Here is a 19585-nt window from a genome sequence, read left to right as displayed (position 1 = left end):
GGCTAAATCCGTGTAAGTCATTGGGCCGGACTCTTGGTTACTGACGTCACAACGTAGACGGGTAAAAGAAACCCGACCCGACCCGAACCGACGCAGAACAATCAGCTTCTCGTCTCTACTCAAACGAAGAAGAAGCAACAAAGACTGAAACTTTTTCTTCACAGAATCCATCATCACTTATGGCGGTGATTACTCCAGCTACACGTATTGCGCCGCCGCTGAACCGGCCTTTTCTCCACCGATCGACACTCGCCTCGCTTCATTGCGTATCCAGGAAATTCCTCTTCCTCGGAAACCCAACTCCGAGTTCCACGATCGTCGCCGTCCGGTGCCAGAAACCTGTTTCCGACGGTGCTCACTCTATGGAATCTACGAATCATGCCTCTTCAGCCTCATCCGTTTCATCTACTATCGATTTCCTAACTTTATGCCATCGGCTCAAGGTATGTGTGGAATTCCGCATAGTTTTATGGAATGGTCAACATTTGTCAATAAGTGAACTCTTTTTTGGGTACATTCTTGTGTAGACAACAAAGAGAAATGGGTGGATCAATCAGGGGATAAATGGACCTGAATCAATTGCTGATCACATGTACCGTATGGCTCTAATGGCACTGATTACTGGTGATCTTGCAGGAGTTGACAGAGAAAGGTTAGTGATTGCCTCAAGTGTTTTGCGTTTTTGAGATGAGAGGGAAATGCTATACTGTAGATTGTTACAATGCATTCAGGAAATTCTGGTGTGCACACATATGATCTTTCTAAGTTTGTGATAAACGACATGTAGAGCTCAGTGAGTGCTGATATATGGTATAGGAAAGAACACCAGTGAACAATTGATTTTACAGTTAGATTTAACACTTGGGGTTTTCTAACTAGAGATAATATATTTCGTTGTGTTTATGGCTATAGCTTATTGGATCTTTCTCCATCTTCCTTATTTTTCTTGGCATCTTTAACAGGTGTATTAAAATGGCAATTGTGCATGACATCGCTGAAGGTAATAAATACACATTTGATCCTTGTAACCCAATATAAAATTCAGTTTATTTCCGTGTCTTTTCTATTCACTACGAGACCTGATCTCTCCTCCTGGTTAGTTAATTCCCTCAAGAGAAACACAGGGTGTTTTGGAGGATACAGAAACTTGACTAGTTTCAAATGCCTTAGTAGGGTAAGATATATAACAGGTGCACTTGGATTCGTTTGTGCAATTGTCATTTTCTGTGGAGAAGGAACTAAACATGTGTTAGAGCTGATTACATTTGGTTTCTTTCTCTCGATGTATTCTTGCTATTCTACAAAGCCCCACCTCTTTACTGGCTTCTGAACAGCTATTGTTGGGGATATTACCCCATCTGATGGTGTTCCTAAGGAAGAAAAGAGTAGGAGAGAAAAAGCGGCTTTAAAGGAGATGTGCGAAGTTCTGGGTGGAGGCCTGAGAGGTATATACGGATCTGTTCTTGTCATCTACTTATATTTTTGGTTTCCAAAACACGAATTTCTCAGTCAAATGTCAACAAGTGCAGCTGAGGAGATCACAGAACTCTGGCTAGAGTATGAGAACAATGCTTCTTTAGAGGCAAATCTTGTAAAAGACTTTGATAAGGTAATTATTTGTTTTGAGTTTGCAAACATCGATGGTTCCTTTCACCTGTTACAACTTTCACAACACATGGATTACACTGACTCTTGTCTTTATTGCGTCTCGTAGGTTGAGATGATTCTACAGGCACTAGAATATGAAGCAGGTGAGTCTCAACCTTTATCCTTCTAATCACTTGTGCTTGTTATCCCTCTTGCATCCCAAGGAATCTGAATCGACGTTTGAACATTGTGGCAGAACACGGGAAAGTCCTCGACGAGTTTTTCATATCAACAGCAGGTAGAGGATCCATATCATATGCTACTTCGCTTTAAAGTTATAGACGTAAAGTCAAAGCATCTGGTTTCATCAAAATACCTTTGCTCCGATTTCTAATGCAGGCAAGTTTCAAACCGAAATCGGAAAGAGCTGGGCCGCTGAGATCAACGCGAGGAGAAAAAGCCAACTGACAAACAGGCAGAGATAGTAATCCAGTTCCCTCAACTATCAACAGAAGAGTAACTCCTAAACTGAGCAGGCTCCTCTTGAATTTAACCAAAAAGGTACAAGCTTATGATGAAGTTTTCAATTTTTGTTGTGTAACAAACACTAAGTCCTCGTCTTTAACTTCCCTTTTGGTTGCTAGTTAAGTAATCTAGTCAGTAAATTCTGTTGAACATGAATCTGAATTTAGATAAGCTTGTTTCTGAGTATGTTGGATCAGAATTTCTTTATTAAAATCTTATTTTGAGGTTCTTAATGTAGTCGCAAACCCCAATTGATGAAACATGACATACTATTGTTGTAAGAAATAATGCACTTCTCGGGCCCCATTTAAACGCGTGCGCATGTCATTGTCACTGTTAATATGTAATGAAAGTTTAGAAGAGGAGTCAACCGCTACAGATTCTGGAAAGATCAGAATGTTGACATGTGTTAAGCACTGAAAACTCTCTCTGCTTCTTCTTCTTACAATGATTGCGAAGAAGGCTTTGCACTTCCCTTTTCACTCATAGACTAAATGTGTATGATGATACAACTAAAGTTATATGAAAGCATTTAGTAATATATTTTATTCGACCAACCGACACAATTTTCATCAGCAAGTTCCTCCATTAGCTCTGTTACCACGTTGCTCCAAAGAGCGACTTACAAATTGAAAAATTTTGAGTGGATTTTACCTTAAAGTCTTATGGTTTGATGACTATTTATATTTGCTAGGACTGTAGATTATGGAACTTATGCATTACATGTGGTGTGACAAGTTTAATTACGGAAAAAAAAAGTTGGTAACAGAAAAAGAATCAAAAACAACGAACGTAAAGTCAATACTGTATTAATAATTGGGTTCCACATTGCTAGTTGTTCTTCTTTATGTTTTTGTTTTTGGTTGTGTTTTTTTTTGGGATGTAACTGATTTGGACAATGGTCCCAAAGTTGCCAATGTCCCTTTCACAAATTTTGATATCCAACAACGAGTGAACCATTGTTTTCTGGATTTTTACATTTTTCAGCTCCGATCGTACAGATATTATGTACTAGATTAGATATACACTACGTGAATGATTTACCCATACCACAGATGATACTTTAATTTATTTCACTTGCGTTATCGTTTATCTTAAATTTGCTTACATTCTTTTCTTTTTATGTATTAAGTCTATGTAGTAAATCAGAATTTTATTATGAAACGATAGTATTTTTGCTGGTCAACGGTGGTCATATCGTAAGGTGTTGCTGGGAGTTCATTTTGGGTGCAAAATAAGTAAGAAATTAAAAATAAGATTGATGTTGACCGTTGACTTGACGTTGCAATAAAGCATTCTTTGAATCTTTGTGAGGCACAAAATAAATATTAAATTGATTTGTCGTTAACTTCCTTATGATTTTACTTATTTTCCCTTTCATATCGCTTTGTTTGATGCCCACAATATACTCGCTCGATTCATAATTCTTCGTTCTTTCTTTTTCTTCCACAGAAACTGCTTTGATATTTGAAAGCTTTAAGTAACCAAATTTTGTTTGCAATCTCAGTGAGGTGAAAAAAAACTCGTTTACAAGATAAACGAGAAGTAGATAGAGAGAGACAAGTTTACTTACTTGGCCATTAGCTAAGCTTTAATGGCTAACTCCATAGTTGGGTTTTGACTAGCAGAGCAATTTTCTCTTTCGTGAATTGTGGTGTTGAAAGGAAATCTCTTTTACAGATCTCAACTTGTTTTGCCTCTGCCATCAAATCAGGTAATCTCGGTTATCCGGAATTCAGAATTGGAAAGCATATTCGGTGATCTGGGTTTTGCTCGTTCCACGATCTGGGTCTCTAGGTTCTCTGCTCGAGTAGGTTTCAGTCTAAAGAATAGCAACAGTGTTGGTAAAGTTTGGTGCTTTTTGAGGTTACTGTCATCATCAACTCTCTGGGGATTTTCGGTGAAAAATGTTAGACTTTGGTCTTTTGATTTAGATGGCAACACCGGCACAGCCTCCTACGGTGGAGGTGTCACCGTCTCCACCAATTGAACCTTCGCCTCCCGGTGATAATGCCACTTCTCCAACGAGAGAACCCATTGATGGTAATTCACCGGAGATCCCAAACCCTCCACCTCAATCTTCTTCTTCTCCCCCTCCTCCGGCGACTCCTTTATCATCACCACCACCACAACCTTCTCCCACACCACCTCCACCGATCGGAGCTCCTCCTCCTATTCCTACTCCTACATTACCCGACCCACCACCACCTGTGAGCTCTCCCCCTCCTCCTCCAAAACTTGATCCCCCCGCCGTTTCACCACCTTCAAGACCATCAGTTCAGCCACCGGAAAGCTCTCCTCCACCACCTGCATTAGACCCACCAAAATATCCACCTCCACCACCTACATTAGACCCACCATTACATTCTTCACCTCCACATCCGCCATCATTTCCTCCTCCACGTCCTTCCCCTTCCCCACCAGCCTCAGAACTTCCTCCTTCTCGTTCACCTCCTCCTCCACGAGATACACTACGTCCTGCTCGTTCACCTCCTCCTCCGCGAGACCCAGTACGTCCTGCTCGTTCACCTCCTCCTCCACGAGATTCAGAAAGTCTTCCTCCTCCTCCACAAGTTTCAAAAAGTCCTGAAACACCTCCTCCTCCGGATTCTAAACGTCCTGAGAAACCTCCTCCTCCGGATTCTAAACGTCCTGCTCACTCACCTCCTCCTCCTCCACGGGATACAGAACTTAATGAGAAATCTCCTCCTCCCAAGCCAAATCCAGCTCCCTTACCTTCTAATTCTTCTTCATCGCCCTCACCACCCTTAGTTCCATCACCGCCTTCTCCTCCTAAAAAATCTCTACCTGGCTTAGATAATCCATCTCAAAACAACCCTCAACCTACTGTGAGAGATATTTCCAGCCATTCGGGTATTGGTACAGCGGCTGTCGTGGGAGTAAGTATAGGAGTGGTCCTTGTGCTGCTTACTCTTATTGGAGCTCTTGTTTGGTGCCTGAATAGACGAAAAAAGAAGCTTTCTGCCATTCGAGGTGGCTATGTTATGCCGTCTCCTTTGGATTCCTCCCCAAGATCAGGTACATTTTACACCTAACCGTAGTCTCTTCAGTTTCATTAGGAATGCTTCTTACATTTGGTTAAGCAAACATATGGCAGAAAGAACTCTCCTTGTATGTATTGATGGTTGAATTTTACCTTTTTAACTATGAGTTTACGGTTATTCAGAGATTAAGATACGTTGTGTTAGAGTTCACAATCATGGATATTGCTATGCATACTTGTTTATCAGTATTTCTGCATTTTCATCTCCATATCTCTGTTGTCCAGATTCAGGGCTTTTGAAGACACACTCGTCCGCGCCTCTAGTGGGAAACCGTTCTAGCAACCGAACATTTTTTTCACAATCAGAACCTGGTGGCTTTGGTCAGTCGAAGGAACTGTTCTCATACGAAGAACTTGACAAAGCAACAAATGGATTCTCGGATGAAAATCTGTTGGGCGAAGGCGGGTTTGGTCGTGTATATAAAGGGGTTTTACCAGATGGAAGAGTGGTCGCTGTGAAACAGTTAAAAATAGGTGGAGGACAAGGTGATCGAGAGTTCAAAGCCGAGGTTGAGACCATAAGCAGAGTACATCACCGCCATTTGCTTTCTCTTGTTGGATACTGCATTTCCGAGAGCCGGAGATTGCTCATTTATGATTATGTCCCTAACAATAACCTTTACTTCCACCTTCATGGTAAGCGAGATTTTAAGACACATATTCATAAAGAAAAACTATTGCTACTTATTATATATTTATATGCTTCCTGTGGTATTTAGCTGCGGGAACTCCGGGTCTGGACTGGCCAACGCGTGTCAAAATCGCTGCTGGTGCGGCTCGTGGACTAGCTTATCTCCATGAAGATTGTAAGCGACTCTTCCAAAATATCTGGAAAAAAATTCCAGAATCAAATATGCTCTGATGTTATTGTCATGGTTCGTAAGGGAATTATTTGAATGATCTTGATGGTAAATCTTGACAGGTCATCCTCGTATCATACACAGGGACATCAAATCATCCAACATTCTTTTAGAGAATAACTTTCACGCTCTGGTATACACATTCATCTGCTCTTCTGAATTTGCAAGGCTGCTGATAATTAAGATCATGAGTCTTTAATAGTAAATAATCTCGGATTCTGTAGGTTTCTGACTTTGGCCTTGCAAAGCTAGCTCTCGATTGTAACACACATATTACAACTCGGGTTATGGGAACATTCGGGTACGTGCTGGTCAAGGTCCCATACAACATTGCTCAGGAGTAGAACTTCTTTCTGTATATGTTGCAATTCCTACATCTAATAATAAGTTATTGGTACATTGTTTCAGCTACATGGCTCCTGAATATGCATCAAGCGGCAAATTAACCGAAAAATCAGATGTGTTCTCCTTCGGGGTTGTTCTACTTGAGTTAGTCACTGGACGTAAGCCCGTGGATACATCACAACCTCTGGGAGACGAGAGCCTTGTTGAATGGGTATAAGCATGAATATAAGCATTTGAACTTTTGAGAATGGAACTCTTTCTTCAAAACTCAGTGTTTGGCGTTGAATGTTTTCAGGCACGTCCTTTGCTTAGTCATGCCATAGAAACCGAAGAGTTTAAAGCATTAGCAGATCCCAAGCTTGGAGGAAACTATGTTGGCGCTGAAATGTTTAGAATGATTGAAGCAGCGGCAGCTTGTATTCGCCATTCAGCTGCAAAGAGACCTCGAATGAGTCAGGTTTTACAGACATTTTCTTCAAGAACTTGACTTTTATTTCTTCTTTCCAGATCAAGTTTAACGTTAACAAAGGTCGTAATTGAAAACTATGACAGATTGTGAGAGCTTTCGACAGTCTAGCTGAGGAAGACCTCACAAACGGGATGAGATTAGGCGAAAGCGAGATCATCAACTCAGCTGAGCAGTCTGCAGAAATCAGATTGTTTAGAAGAATGGCTTTTGGCAGCCAAAATTACAGTACAGATTTTTTCACTCATAATATTCACAACAGCAGGGACGAAAACGTGTAAATATTCAGAAACAAAACTCATAAAAGAGTTATTTTTTTTTTTTCCGGGAAAGAGATCTCACAGCAGAACCTTTCTTGATGACTCGTAAATGTTTCGACCTTCAAATTTTGGATGCCGTGTCCATGTCCTCTGGTTTGTCTTGTCCTAATCGATGGGAAGAACACAGAAAGATGAGAATAGGACACCGAATACAATATTATGTCGGGCGTAAAAGAAGTTTCATTTTTAGTAGATGAAGTCACCTCTGCATCTATTTTGCTTTTGTGATGTAACTACATGTCCTCTCAATGTTATGCTAATAATAAATCAACAAGCTTCTTTATGTCATCACCAAACTTCTCATTAGCGTGTGTCACATGGTCAATTGACTTAGATTTGCCAAATATAAAAGATGAAGAAAAGACGAATATAACCTATTACGAACCACCTTCATGTTTGGGAATAGTATCAGAGGGAACAAGGATTTAAACAGCTACAGTTCTTTTGACGTCCAAGATTCCTAAAAATGCCGGTAAATATGTCTCCAAACCCATGTGATATTATAATACACATCATTCTATATCACATTACATCCATAACCTTTGCAGTTTTTTTGTGCATTTGATGAGAGCAAATGGAAGAAGATTGTGGTGCATTTGCAGCAGACTGTGTTGTCCTGTCATGCTGCTGCCAATGCCTTGTGTTACAAGTCAGTGTCTTCGCCTTCTTCGAGGTCCCTCGTAAGCTTGCCCAGAAGATGAAGAAGTTTTTGAAGAGAAGATGTGGAAAAACCTTGCAACCAACAATGGAGGACGATGTCAAAGAGGAGCACTGTTATGGAAACGGGTTTGCCTTTGATGAAGGATCATCAAGATTAAATTGCATTGAAGATATTGAGGGGATGTTGCAGGAATTGTCGATGGACAAAGAGTTCGTGTTTGGAAGCTTCTGGCGCCACCAAGATTCTTCTGACATGATTGATCTCAAATAGCGATAAAACAGAGATTGGTGGTACTCATCTTCTTTGCTCAAAGCATTCATGTTGTGTGATAATTTCAAGAATCCAAATAAGAAGCGTGAGGAGTATCAAGTCTCTTTCTCCGAAGACAATAAGAAGAGAAATGTAACTAAGAAAAGGCTGTAATATTAGATCTTTCTTTGCTCTTATCGTAACTCATGTACAATCTTCCACTGTTTTCTAGTATAATCAGATGACTCGATACAAGTTCTTATTTTCTATCGGTCACGGCCGCAATAATCAGAATTTACACCTTTGTGCTAACACAAACCAGTTAAGTAGACCCTGTTCTCTATAGAGTCTTGTAACAATCTACCACTTTTTGCTCCAGTCTGATAAGTCACTAAAACCCAAACAAACTGAGCAAAACCTATCACTTGTCAAGGTTCTCGCTGATGAGATCTCATGACCGATCTTTTTATGGCGTCTATTCGAGCTGTGAAACCAACCAATGCAGGCCTTACTGATGTCTGTCTCACCATTTCTAACTCCCCAGGGTCATTGCACTGATCCTCGTATTTAAGCAGCTTGATGGTCCCATGGGACATTGGAAAAAACTGCATCTGAATAGCAGAGAAGATGAAGTAAGGCATCATTGTGGATAGCACCACAAAGAGAGTGGTGATCCAGTAAGAAGGTGCAGGCGCAAGAGCTTCAAGAAAGACCATATAGGCATTTGTAGATACACTTGGTGGAAGGGATCCGTACACCATCAGGAAAAGGTACCATACAACCACGGATCCCCAAACGACGAGATGTTGGATCACTGTGAAGTAACTGATCGTCAATACCATCTGCAAACTCACAACCCACACCACACATGTGTACATTGTTCCTCCTAGAATATCTCTCCCTGCGGTTTTCCCTTGGTGGTTGAAAGCTTGAGATTCAAGAGAGGTTTTGCAGAGGAAGAAAATGATTATTGCGCTGCAGAGGCCATAGAACATCCAGCTGAGTATCCGGCGCCAACTAAAGAGAAGATTTTGTACACCTTCTTGGTACAATAGGGGGAACTGTGATAGCAAAACAAAGCAAGACTTTAGGTTAAGAAACTCACTAGATCGATGAAAAGAATAAGCAGCTGTTTTGATTTGAATGATCAATCATATACCTTGAGACAATACCGTGCAGACATATCCTGGTCGAAGATGCCCAAACAAATTACAGGAAGAGACGAGAAGAGGACGCTGTAGAGAGATAGATACCAGTCATTGTAAGCAGGTGTCGCTGAGAATGATGTGTATGCCTCATATAAGAAGAGAGTGAAACCAAATGTGATGTTCTTGTAGAAGAAGTAGCAAATCTGCATATAAGAACAAACATATATTGAGAAAACTAGTTATCAGCTCAAAGGATACTGAGAAAAAAGGGCCAGTGTTAATCAAATGTCGCGGATTATACACTGTATACCATTTTTGAGATTCGCCTGTAACACCAGTGTCCATGGACGAGTAACAAGCGCTCCAGGTATCTGAACTGAGCGATGGAAATGTCGCTGGACATTACAGCCTGGAAAATTATTAGATAGTCAATGAAATTTATTACCAACGAAAGCTGGAAATGGTTGTTTGTAATTTTTGTAGAACCTGCATTCCTTCCACACCACTAATCCCAACTCCTATATCTGCTTCCTGTAGCATTCCAACATCATTTGCGCCATCACCAATAGCCAGTGTTGTCTGACCGCTTCCAGTTTTGACTAGTCTAGTCACCTGTGCAAGATGATTCTTGAGAAGGCCAGGCAGCGACTAAGTATCTGAAAATTTAGTGCAGGATAAAGCAATAACTGACCAGTGCTTTCTGTTTTGGTGATGAACGACAGCAAATCACTGAGGCACAACCAATGGCCAGCTCAAGGAAGATGTCTTTCATATCATCTTCCAATGCATAAGCAAGTGATTTCCCATCAATTATTAGAGCAAATGCATCATATTTTCCACCAGACATTTGGAGCTGAGCCTTTCCATTAGTTATCTGTCGCAGGACATTCTCCTTTAATGCCTGCAGGAAAATATCCACATGGATTCATTCAGTTACGTGATCAGTAGTAACATTATTCACTCTCCATCAAACCAGTGTACCAAAAGAAGTTACTACCTTTGCAATGACATTTTTTTCTCCGGATTTTTCCAACTGCTGGATTTCAGGGGTCTCCAAGTTGATTATGATCTGCTTCATGTCTCGTCTGAGCAAACTACAAGCGAAGCTGTCAAAGATGTACACACACAGAAGGGTTCAGAGAGTGATTAAGAATGTATGCAGAAGGGTCGAGAGTAAATATAGTCAGGTTGTACCCAATACCCAATATTGATAGCAGTCTCCATCTTGTCTCCAGTCAATACCCAAATCTTTATTCCTGCTTGAGCAAGCTTATCAATGCAATCAGCGACCTGGAAGAAAACAATAAGAGAGAATGAAAAAACGAATAACCAAATCTGTAAATTGGCCGTGTATAATAGCAGCGTACCCCATTTTGGAGTTTATCCTCAACAGCAGTAGCTCCAAGAAGAACCAAATCTTTCTCAATCATCTCTGTGACTTCATCTATCAAAGCATCTCGATCAGCACTAACCGAATTCTTAGCCTCACTGATTCTCTCAGTGAACACCTCGTACTCTTTCTCGTCGAGTTCACGATAGGCAAGTATCAAAGTCCTCAGTCCAGCATCAGCATACTCGTTCACATGGTCCCGAGTTTCCTCTTCATACTTTCTACCGTTTCCAGAAAGTCTATCAAACATGACACTGCACAGTAAAAGAAGTTGAAATTGAGTTCGACAAGAGATTTAAAATCTGAGTCTCTAAAGTCAGGATTCGGTTAGGTTGGATTCGCATACCTGTCTGCACCTTTGCAAAGTAAAAGGAGTTTGCCATCTCCATCCCGTACTATCACTGACATCCTTTTCCTTGAGCTATTGAATTCAAGAACGTTCAGGACTTTATACAGTCTGCAAAGCGAAACCATTTACTAGTAGTAAGCAACAGAAAGAAGCTTTTGACGGCATACAACTAAAAAGAGAATGTGGAGAGAAACCTTTCAACTCTTCCGCCAGTCTCCGTGTCCAGCTCTCTAACAGATATCGTTGTTTGAGTTCGAATAAAAAATTCAAAACCAAGCTCCCTTGCTGCAATAACAAATGCTGCCTCGTCCGGTGATTCAGCCTCGTAGGAGATCTTTCCTGTCTCTTCATGCACCTCAGGTATGACTGTATGACATACTGCCAATAAACGAAAGAATTTCTGAATGACATCAGCGTGCATTTCCTTGACCCAGTTTCCATTCATTATCCTTTCGTCTCTAAAATTGAATCCTTTCACTACAGAAACAGCATACTCGGTAATACTTCCATTGCTCTGATTCACCAAAGGAGAACCTTTTCTCCTACCCATAGCCATCTCCACCTCTGTAACAACACGGCCATAAGCTGTCCCAGCAATAGAACACTTGATGAACTCCATGGAGTTACACGTCAATGTCCCCGTCTTGTCTGAAAGAATTGTACCCACTTGCCCAAGTTCTTCATTCAGATTAGAAGTACGCGCGTGTGCTGGTTTGTCAGCTTCCTCGTAATACATATGGATATCCTGATTGATGAAGATGCTCTGAAGAACTTTAACAATCTCTATTGACACATACAAGGATATAGGGATGAAGTAACTGTTTAGCATTAGAGCCGATAGAAAGTGATAGATTGCAGCCATATGCGCCCTTTTTGGGTCGAAGAAGATCGTCGAATCATCCGGTTTCAAATACCATCTTTTCATGATGCCATTCTGGAAATCTTGTCTCGTTGAAATTCCAAACAAAACCGAACCAAAAAACGCCAATGAAACTACCATAAGGAACATTAGGTATATAACCTTATCCATCTTCCTCTCGATCATGCTTCTCTTTGACGGAGGTGCTGTTGAATTCTGGACAACCTTTGTATCAGGACCCGTGAAGATAACAACCCCATAGATATAGTCTGTGTTCCTGAGTTTTGAGCCCCTTAGAAGAAGCTGTTGTGGTGAGAGAGGGTACTTAGATCTCTTAAGCTCCATTGTACCGACAAACGAATACAAGTTAGCATTAGGATCCTCGCATTTGATAAAAGCTTCGAAATCCCTGAAGTCGAGCTCTTCACGCAATGACAAAGTTACTTCTAGTCCTTGTTTAAGTTTAAGGTTTGTTTCCCCGTCAAGGTTCATTGTCTCTACATAGCAAACAGCATCCTCGTAGCTAGAAGAAAGCAGGACAAGGTCTGCCGGGAAGAAGTCGTTTTTCTCTACCTTCAATATATCCCCAACTCTAAGTGTCTTCCATTCCTTAAGATCGAAATTCCCATTGCCTCGGTGCACTCTAACTTTTCTGTTATTCACCTCAATATCCTAAAAGCATGACAATTTCCACATAATGAGAAGTTTTTTCTATCTGCAAATGAAAGAGAGTGATCCAACCTAATGCAAAAGTAAGGCAGCTGCTTAAGGATATCTCAATTCCATGAGCAATGTAGCTTAATCCAACCTAAAACTAGATATTCAGAACAAGATAACAACAAAACATGTTTCAACGCAGAGCATCCTAGTAAGATTCTCTAACCAATCAAAGTACCTGCTGTTTCCTGCGCCAATCTTCAACGCCTTCTTTAACCATAGTAGCAAGAATGACGAAAGTCAGAGGAACAATGGCGCTCACAGCGGTATAAGGCGCGAGAGGAGTGAAAGACAAGATGCCGACGACAAGGAAGTAGAAATTGGCGACTCTCCTGAACTGCTCAAACAGTGATTTAGGGAGAAAAGTGGTGAGAGTGTACTTGGTGGTCCTCACGTAGTTGTCGCAGTAATTTCTTGAATCAACAGCTTCAGGGGAATCAGGTTGGTTGCAGTAAACCACACGAGAGAAACCAGTTCGTCCAATACGTGAATGGTCTGGCTTGAAACAAGCTTTAGCAGATGTAAGTGTGAAAATCTTGCTTAATTGCACCTTCCTTCTGCGTCTCCTCTCACCTCCTGCCATTACCTCTCAGTTTACACCTAAGAATAGATCCACACACACAAGAAGCAGACTTTCAGAACATCTAAAATCCTGAAACTTTAAAAAGTTTGTTCTTTCTTTTTTTTATACCCACGCAAAACCCAACAAGAAAGGCCACATTTTTGTTGCGTCTGAGAAGGCATTACACTGAAGAAAAGTTCAATTTTTGTTTGTTTTTCAATAAAATGCTGATTGATATGGGGAAATCGATGAGAACTTTTGAAAACAAAGATACCCAGAAAATCAAATTGTTGATAATCGAATGGAAGTTTGTTGGAAATGGAAAAGAGAGAGTGGAAATGGAAAAGAGAGAAGAGACAATACCGATTTTTGGCAGAGGCTTCGAGGAAAGCAGAGAAGACGGTGACTGGATATTCGTTTTTGAGTCCGTTCACCTCTGATTTCCCGAGAAACTGAAAAATTTCTCGGAAAATACGGTGGAAAATGAATCGAGTGGATTACAGTAATAATTTTGTGAAGATTATGACAGGAAATCTTAGGACAATCTGGAAGATTTTAAAACTGTAATCTTTTTTTTAAATTAGGAAACAGGGGTTTTAATGCATGAACCAATAGTCTTGGGGTTTTTAATGCATGAACACAAAATGTATTGTGGAAATCAGAGTTTCAACATTAATAGACTTTTGAAATTCTGATTGGTAGTTGACATTTCGAACGAAGAAGATTTCATTTTTTTGTGTAAGATTCGATTTTCTCCAGACGAAGACGAGGAAGAAAGAGACGGCTGAGTAAATGCCAAACTTTTCCTAGAAAAAAACCATCTAATAACATAAGACGATTTAGCAAATTAAATGCTGAAATTTCCCGACAACAAATCTAATATTTTTTCCAAATAAATTGGAGTCGGCTGAGTGTGAAAAGATCATGCTAAGAGCGTTTTAAAACAAAATCGAGGGTTTGAATCACACACGAAAATATGGAAGAATAAAAGATTGTTTTTTCTTGAGAGAAAGACAAGAACGAGCTAAGATGATCTGCTGCAAAAGTGACATATAACATAATGTTACTGTAAAGATGATTTTTTTTTTTAGTAAAACAAAAGTGAAAACGAGATATTTATTTGAGAAGAAAAAGCCAATTAGTGATTTAACCTTCTCGGACAAAACAATTTTAGGACAAGAAAAACCGAGAAGGTTAAACACAAAAATGCATGTCAAAAACGTCAGTCGGATGGATAAGTTCTCTCATTTGTCTTTTTAAAAAATATTAAAAAGAAATTACATCTTTCCATTACTAGAAAAATGGTTCAATTATAAAAATGGAAGTAGAAGAAAACGATTTATTAAAATTTTGATTATGAAAATAATGTATTATCGAGATCTCTCTTTTTTCTCTACAATCTCTAATTCTCTTCTTGTATATAAGTGCATCTCCATGACTCCATTCAGACCATTATTTTGAAGATGACAAATCCTTAAAATAAAGGTTTGAGGATGGATTATTCCAAAGATAAATCATAAACCCTCAAATCTATTTCTAAAAAAATTGATATCTTACATTATAATCCTCAATGTTCATAATTATTAATTTACAATGATAGAACTTCATAAATAAATATAAAACACATGAAACAAATTATAGAAAATAAAATTGGAAGGTTCATGATCAAATATACCAGATTATTAGTATTGTAGTATGATTTATTTTGTGTAATATTTATGTGTTTATATAGCTTTAGTTTCTTGTCTTAATTTACTTTATGTGTTTTGATGTATTTTTATCATGTTTAATTAAAAATATGTTATGTAATTTTTTTTTATATTGGTAATTTTAGTTTTAAATTTCAAATATTTATGTGATTTCTAAAAATGATAATTAACTTGATAAAGATATATTTATATTTATAAGATTTCTAATTATATGGACTAATATGAAAAGTAAAAACAAAAAGTAAGTTTATTGATAAAATATATAATTGTAGGGATTAAAAAATAAAATAAACAGTGTTAAAGGTTTGAATGGATCCTCAAATTTGAGATTTTACTAATAAAAATTCAAAATTTGAGGATTTAAAGGTTGGGTTGGAACACAAAAAACCTTAAATTTATTAGCAATATTTTCATTAGATTCTCCATATATTTAGTCGTATATATTCCCAGATTATAAGGAATTGCATAGTTGTGTATATTCTCTGAAATGTAGGGATCTTACTTGATCGACAAGATCACTAGCGCTGTATATAAGAGATTCATCTCCAAATGAATAACATCATCGATTCCTCACTTTGGCATGGTAGCAGAGCCAAACCTTTTTCACCTCTAAAATTTCTTTCTTCATTTTTTCTTTCTCGTGAAAAATGGCATCGGATTCGGTGACTTCAACTCCTAGCGTAACTTCTGCATCTGAGGGCGCGGAGACAAGAGCGTTGGTGTCACCATACTATCTGCATCTGTCTGATAATACGGGTCAGGTATTGACTCCAATTCTCTTGAATGGTTCGAACTACGAAAGGTGGGCAAAGCTTATGCTGAACTCACTTCGTACGAAACGGAAGATTGGGTTCGTTGATGGAACTCTGAAACGGCCGTCTGACAACTCTGACGAAGCAGAGAAGTGGGACATGGTCAACTCTATGATTATCGGCTGGATTTACAGCGGTATTGAGTCGAAGCTTTGTCCTTCGATCTCGTTGGTGGATAGCGCGAAGGCTATGTGGAACAGTCTTCAACGGCGGTTCTCCGTCAGTGATGACACTCGTCTTCATCAGCTCCATGGTGATATTGCAGCGTGTAAGCAGAATGGTGACTCGGTGGAGGTTTATTTTGGACGGATCAAGGTCTTGTGGGATGACTTGGCCGATCTTAACAAAGGCTTTCAGTGCTGTTGCAAGAGCTTCGACTGCTCATCGATGGTGGCATATGAGAAGAATCAAGAGAAAATGCGTGTGCATCAGTTTCTCATGGGACTCGATACTTCACGTTTTGGTACGGCTCGATCTAATCTTCTCAGCCGTCAACTTGATCTGAACTTGGATTCGGTTTATTCGCAAATCATTCAGGAGGAACGACACCTCTCGGTGATGCGAAGCAATGAAGAACGTATTCCAGTCGTTGGTCTCTCAGCAGCAACGGTGAATCCACAAGCCTCGGCAGCTCGTTTCGCTAAATCCACCGTAACGTGCACACACTGCGGCAAGACGGGACATGATTCCACATCGTGTTTCCATATCGTCGGATTTCCAGACTGGTACTCTGATAAGTCCAAACCTGCAGGTGGAAGAGGAAATGGTCGTGGTCGAGGAATTGATCAGGGAAAGGGACGTGGTGGTCGTGGTGCGGGGTTCCGCGCAAACAATGCTACCGCTGGTGATGGTTCTGGAAGCAGTGATACTTCGGGAATTCCAAACTTCACACCAGATCAGTGGGCTTCTCTAGCAAACCTGTTGAATCAAAAGCAGAATGGTTCAGAGAAACTCTCGGGTAAGACAGAAAAACTTCTTTTCTTTGGTCCCAATAGCCGCTATGATGTTATTATTGATTCCGGTGCATCAAATCACATGACTGGGGACATTAATCTGCTTACTGATTTAACATCTATTGATCCTTGTCCTATTACTTTACCTAATGGTGAACTCACTTGGGCAACTCGGTATGGTCGTTTGAACTTTGGGGGTCGCCTTGTTCTGAATCGGGTGTTTTATGCTCCACATTTGTCCATTACTCTGATCTCAGTTGCTCAGTTGTTGAATGATATTGCTCGATTTGTACTCTTTACACGGCAGTTTTGTGTGATACAGGACCTCACTTCGAGGACTTTGATTGGTGCGGGTAAACAACAAGATGGAGTTTATCATTTCAAAGGCGTGGTTGCAGCTCATTCTGGTCGTGCAGGACCCCTGAACACAAGAGAGCTGTGGCATAGGCGTCTGGGTCATCCGTCTTCCGCTGTTCTTTCCGTTTTACCTCATGTTGGTTCTTTTTCCAGTAGTTCAGCGAGTTCTGATAAAGTTTGTGACATTTGTGTACGAGCAAAGCAGACTCGAAATAAGTTTTCAGATTCAATTAATAAAGCTGATGATTCTTTTCAAATGATTCACTGTGACCTCTGGGGTCCTTACCGCGAGCCTTCTTTGAGTGGAGCTCGATATTTTCTGACCATTGTCGATGATTTTACAAGAGCAGTATGGACAATCTTGTTACTTGAAAAGAAAGAAGCACCCAATGCTCTCAAAACGTTTCTTACCTTTGTTGAACGGCAATTCAACAAACAAGTTCGTATCATACGAAGCGACAATGGTTCAGAGTTCGTATGTCTCAAACAGTTCTTCGCAGATACGGGTATCACTCATCAGACATCCTGTGTTGAGACGCCGCAGCAGAATGGTCGTGTTGAACGCAAGCATCGTCACATATTAAATGTCGCCCGTGCTTTGCTGTTTCAAGCGAATTTACCAACTCGTTTTTGGGGAGAAAGTGTTCTCACCGCAACCTATCTGATTAATAGGACTCCCTCCAAGCTCCTGGATAACAAATCTCCATACGAATTGTTGTTTAATCGGGCTCCCTCCTATGATCATCTACGCACATTCGGTACTTTGTGTTTTGCAAGACGGATTTCGCGCAACAGAGATAAATTTTCTGAAAGGAGTGTTCGATGTCTTTTTGTTGGGTATCCTATGGGAAAGAAAGGCTGGCTTATGTTTGATTTGGAAACAGAACAGACATTTGCATCTCGAGATGTTGTCTTTCATGAATCTGTTTTTCCTTTCGCAGTATCTGTGGAGAGAAATGATGATGATTTTGTTTCGCCTGCAGCATCTCATCCTGCAGTTTTCGACGATATTGATCTTCCTGGGGTCTCATCGACAGGGGGAGCTCTGGTTCCTCCACCTTTATCACCTGAGGTTACCGATACTGTACCACCTCCTGCAGAAACGGTAACTCCTCCTTCTGATCCTATTCCGGTTGTCGTTGAATCAGAACAACTTGGTCGTGGTTTACGCACGCGTACGCAATCGGTACTACTGAAGCCGTATCACGTTTACAACGCCACTGTTGCTAGCATCACCTCAGCCAAGGATTCCAAGTTGTCGGAATCATGCACATATCCTTTATCTGCCTCGTTTTCCAGTCATCGTCTTTCGTCTGCTCAGAAGGTGTTCTCGGCAGCGATTACGACATTTACAGAACCGCGATCTTACAAAGAGGCATTTCAACATAAAGAATGGCGTGATGCTGTCAAGGGCGAATACGGTGCTCTTGAAGATACTAATACGTGGACAGTAATGACACTTCCTCCAGGGAAACACGCCATTGGATGTCAATGGGTGTTTAAGATTAAATTCAACTCGGATGGATCTATTGAACGCTATAAAGCTCGTTTAGTGGCTTTGGGAAATCGGCAACAGGAAGGTATTGACTATAAAGAAACATTTGCTCCAGTCGTCAAGATGACGACGGTTCGTATCTTGCTTGGCGTTTCTGCAGCTAAAGGTTGGGAACTATACCAAATGGACGTGCACAATGCCTTTCTTCACGGTGACTTAGACGAAGAAGTGTATATGCAGCTGCCCCCTGGTTTTCGTTCTGATAAACCGAATCAGGTATGCAAACTCAACAAATCGTTGTATGGCCTGCGGCAAGCTCCGCGTTGTTGGTTCTCAAAGCTATTTACTGCGCTTACTGGGTTTGGGTTCAAACAAAGCAAGGCTGACTATTCGTTATTTACTCTCATGAAGTCGGAGTCTGTGATATACGTGTTGGTCTACGTCGACGATCTGATCATTGGGGGAAATGACTCTGTTCTTATTTCTCGGTTTAAAGACTATCTCCATCGCTGTTTTCACATGAAGGATTTGGGGGTTCTTAAATACTTCTTAGGCATTGAAGTGTCCAGGGGAAAAGATGGAATTTACTTGTCTCAACGCAAATATGCTTTGGACATTGTTGCTGAATGTGGTCTCTTAGGTGCAAAACCTGCAGAAACACCTATCGAGCAGAATCACAATCTCGCTCGTGCTGATGGTTTGTTCTTCGCTAATCCCACTAAATATCGACGGTTGGTGGGACGTTTGGTTTATTTGGCAGTAACTCGGCCTGAGCTGAGCTATGCGGTGCACATCCTTGCACAATTTCTAGAGCATCCTCGTCAAAAACATTGGCAAGCGGCTCTGCGACTTGTTCGATATTTAAAAGGTTCGCCAGGTCAAGGGATCTTGCTGCAGTCTGACAACGATCTTACTCTATCTGCTTATTGCGACTCTGATTATGCGGCATGCCCTCTGACCAGACGCTCACTTTCTGGATACACGGTCATGTTGGGTAACTCGCTTGTTTCTTGGAAGACTAAAAAGCAGAAGACAGTCTCTCGTTCGACGTGTGAAGCTGAGTATCGGTCCATGGCTCTCACGTTCTGTGAACTCATTTGGACTAAAGCGATTCTTGCGAGTCTGGATGTCGTTCATTCATCTCCGATGTCTTTGTT

The 19585-nt window shown here is 40.5% G+C and overlaps 4 protein-coding genes across 4 annotated transcripts; 3 read left to right on the top strand and 1 right to left on the bottom strand.

Moving 5' to 3' along the window:
- The first annotated feature begins 135 nt into the window (after positions 1-135).
- LOC18992438 (HD domain-containing protein 2 homolog) lies at positions 136-2337 on the top strand. The gene is made up of 8 exons (XM_006415837.2): positions 136-443; positions 528-652; positions 963-1000; positions 1335-1445; positions 1530-1609; positions 1715-1751; positions 1844-1885; positions 1987-2337. Exons 1-8 carry the CDS (start codon positions 180-182, stop codon positions 2070-2072), a joined length of 783 nt encoding a protein of 260 aa, XP_006415900.1. The 5' UTR covers positions 136-179; the 3' UTR covers positions 2073-2337.
- Positions 2338-3516: 1179 nt separating this feature from the next.
- LOC18992437 (proline-rich receptor-like protein kinase PERK10) lies at positions 3517-7171 on the top strand. Its single transcript, XM_006415836.2, has 8 exons — positions 3517-5151; positions 5402-5812; positions 5896-5982; positions 6099-6169; positions 6261-6337; positions 6445-6592; positions 6677-6838; positions 6934-7171. The coding sequence occupies exons 1-8, from the start codon at positions 4047-4049 to the stop codon at positions 7126-7128; spliced, it is 2256 nt and encodes a 751-aa protein (XP_006415899.1). The 5' UTR covers positions 3517-4046; the 3' UTR covers positions 7129-7171.
- A 570-nt stretch (positions 7172-7741) lies between these two features.
- On the top strand, positions 7742-8098 carry LOC18992436. The gene has a single exon (XM_006415835.2). It carries the CDS (start codon positions 7742-7744, stop codon positions 8096-8098), a length of 357 nt encoding a protein of 118 aa, XP_006415898.2.
- A 148-nt stretch (positions 8099-8246) lies between these two features.
- On the bottom strand, positions 8247-13612 carry LOC18992435 (probable phospholipid-transporting ATPase 12). The gene is made up of 12 exons (XM_006415834.2): positions 13466-13612; positions 12719-13140; positions 11159-12495; positions 10962-11072; positions 10593-10869; positions 10427-10515; positions 10223-10331; positions 9917-10126; positions 9712-9837; positions 9536-9634; positions 9237-9428; positions 8247-9138 (listed from the first exon to the last, which is right to left on the bottom strand). Exons 2-12 carry the CDS (start codon positions 13121-13123, stop codon positions 8506-8508), a joined length of 3588 nt encoding a protein of 1195 aa, XP_006415897.1. The 5' UTR covers positions 13124-13140; positions 13466-13612; the 3' UTR covers positions 8247-8505.
- Between the last annotated feature and the right edge of the window lie 5973 nt (positions 13613-19585).

Source organism: Eutrema salsugineum, unplaced genomic scaffold (assembly GCF_000478725.1).
Source record: "Eutrema salsugineum unplaced genomic scaffold, Eutsalg1_0 scaffold_5, whole genome shotgun sequence".
In the NCBI taxonomy this organism is placed as follows: domain Eukaryota; kingdom Viridiplantae; phylum Streptophyta; class Magnoliopsida; order Brassicales; family Brassicaceae; genus Eutrema; species Eutrema salsugineum.
Note: the sequence above shows the minus strand (reverse complement) of the source record. Positions and strands in the feature narration are given on the sequence as shown.

Excerpts from the sequence above, each read along its gene's own strand:
- LOC18992435 (XM_006415834.2), bottom strand. The coding sequence starts at position 13,123 with ATGGCAGGAGGTGAGAGGAGACGCAGAAGGAAGGTGCAATTAAGCAAG. Across the intron at positions 11,073-11,158 it reads ACTGGCGGAAGAGTTGAAAG|ACTGTATAAAGTCCTGAACG; the intron begins GTTTCTCTCCAC and ends TTCGCTTTGCAG. Across the intron at positions 10,127-10,222 it reads AAAAAAATGTCATTGCAAAG|GCATTAAAGGAGAATGTCCT; the intron begins GTAGTAACTTCT and ends ATTTTCCTGCAG.
- LOC18992437 (XM_006415836.2), top strand. The coding sequence starts at position 4,047 with ATGGCAACACCGGCACAGCCTCCTACGGTGGAGGTGTCACCGTCTCCA. Across the intron at positions 5,152-5,401 it reads GGATTCCTCCCCAAGATCAG|ATTCAGGGCTTTTGAAGACA; the intron begins GTACATTTTACA and ends TCTGTTGTCCAG. Across the intron at positions 6,338-6,444 it reads CGGGTTATGGGAACATTCGG|CTACATGGCTCCTGAATATG; the intron begins GTACGTGCTGGT and ends ACATTGTTTCAG.
- LOC18992436 (XM_006415835.2), top strand. The coding sequence starts at position 7,742 with ATGGAAGAAGATTGTGGTGCATTTGCAGCAGACTGTGTTGTCCTGTCA.
- LOC18992438 (XM_006415837.2), top strand. The coding sequence starts at position 180 with ATGGCGGTGATTACTCCAGCTACACGTATTGCGCCGCCGCTGAACCGG. Across the intron at positions 1,446-1,529 it reads TCTGGGTGGAGGCCTGAGAG|CTGAGGAGATCACAGAACTC; the intron begins GTATATACGGAT and ends CAACAAGTGCAG. Across the intron at positions 1,886-1,986 it reads GTTTTTCATATCAACAGCAG|GCAAGTTTCAAACCGAAATC; the intron begins GTAGAGGATCCA and ends TTTCTAATGCAG.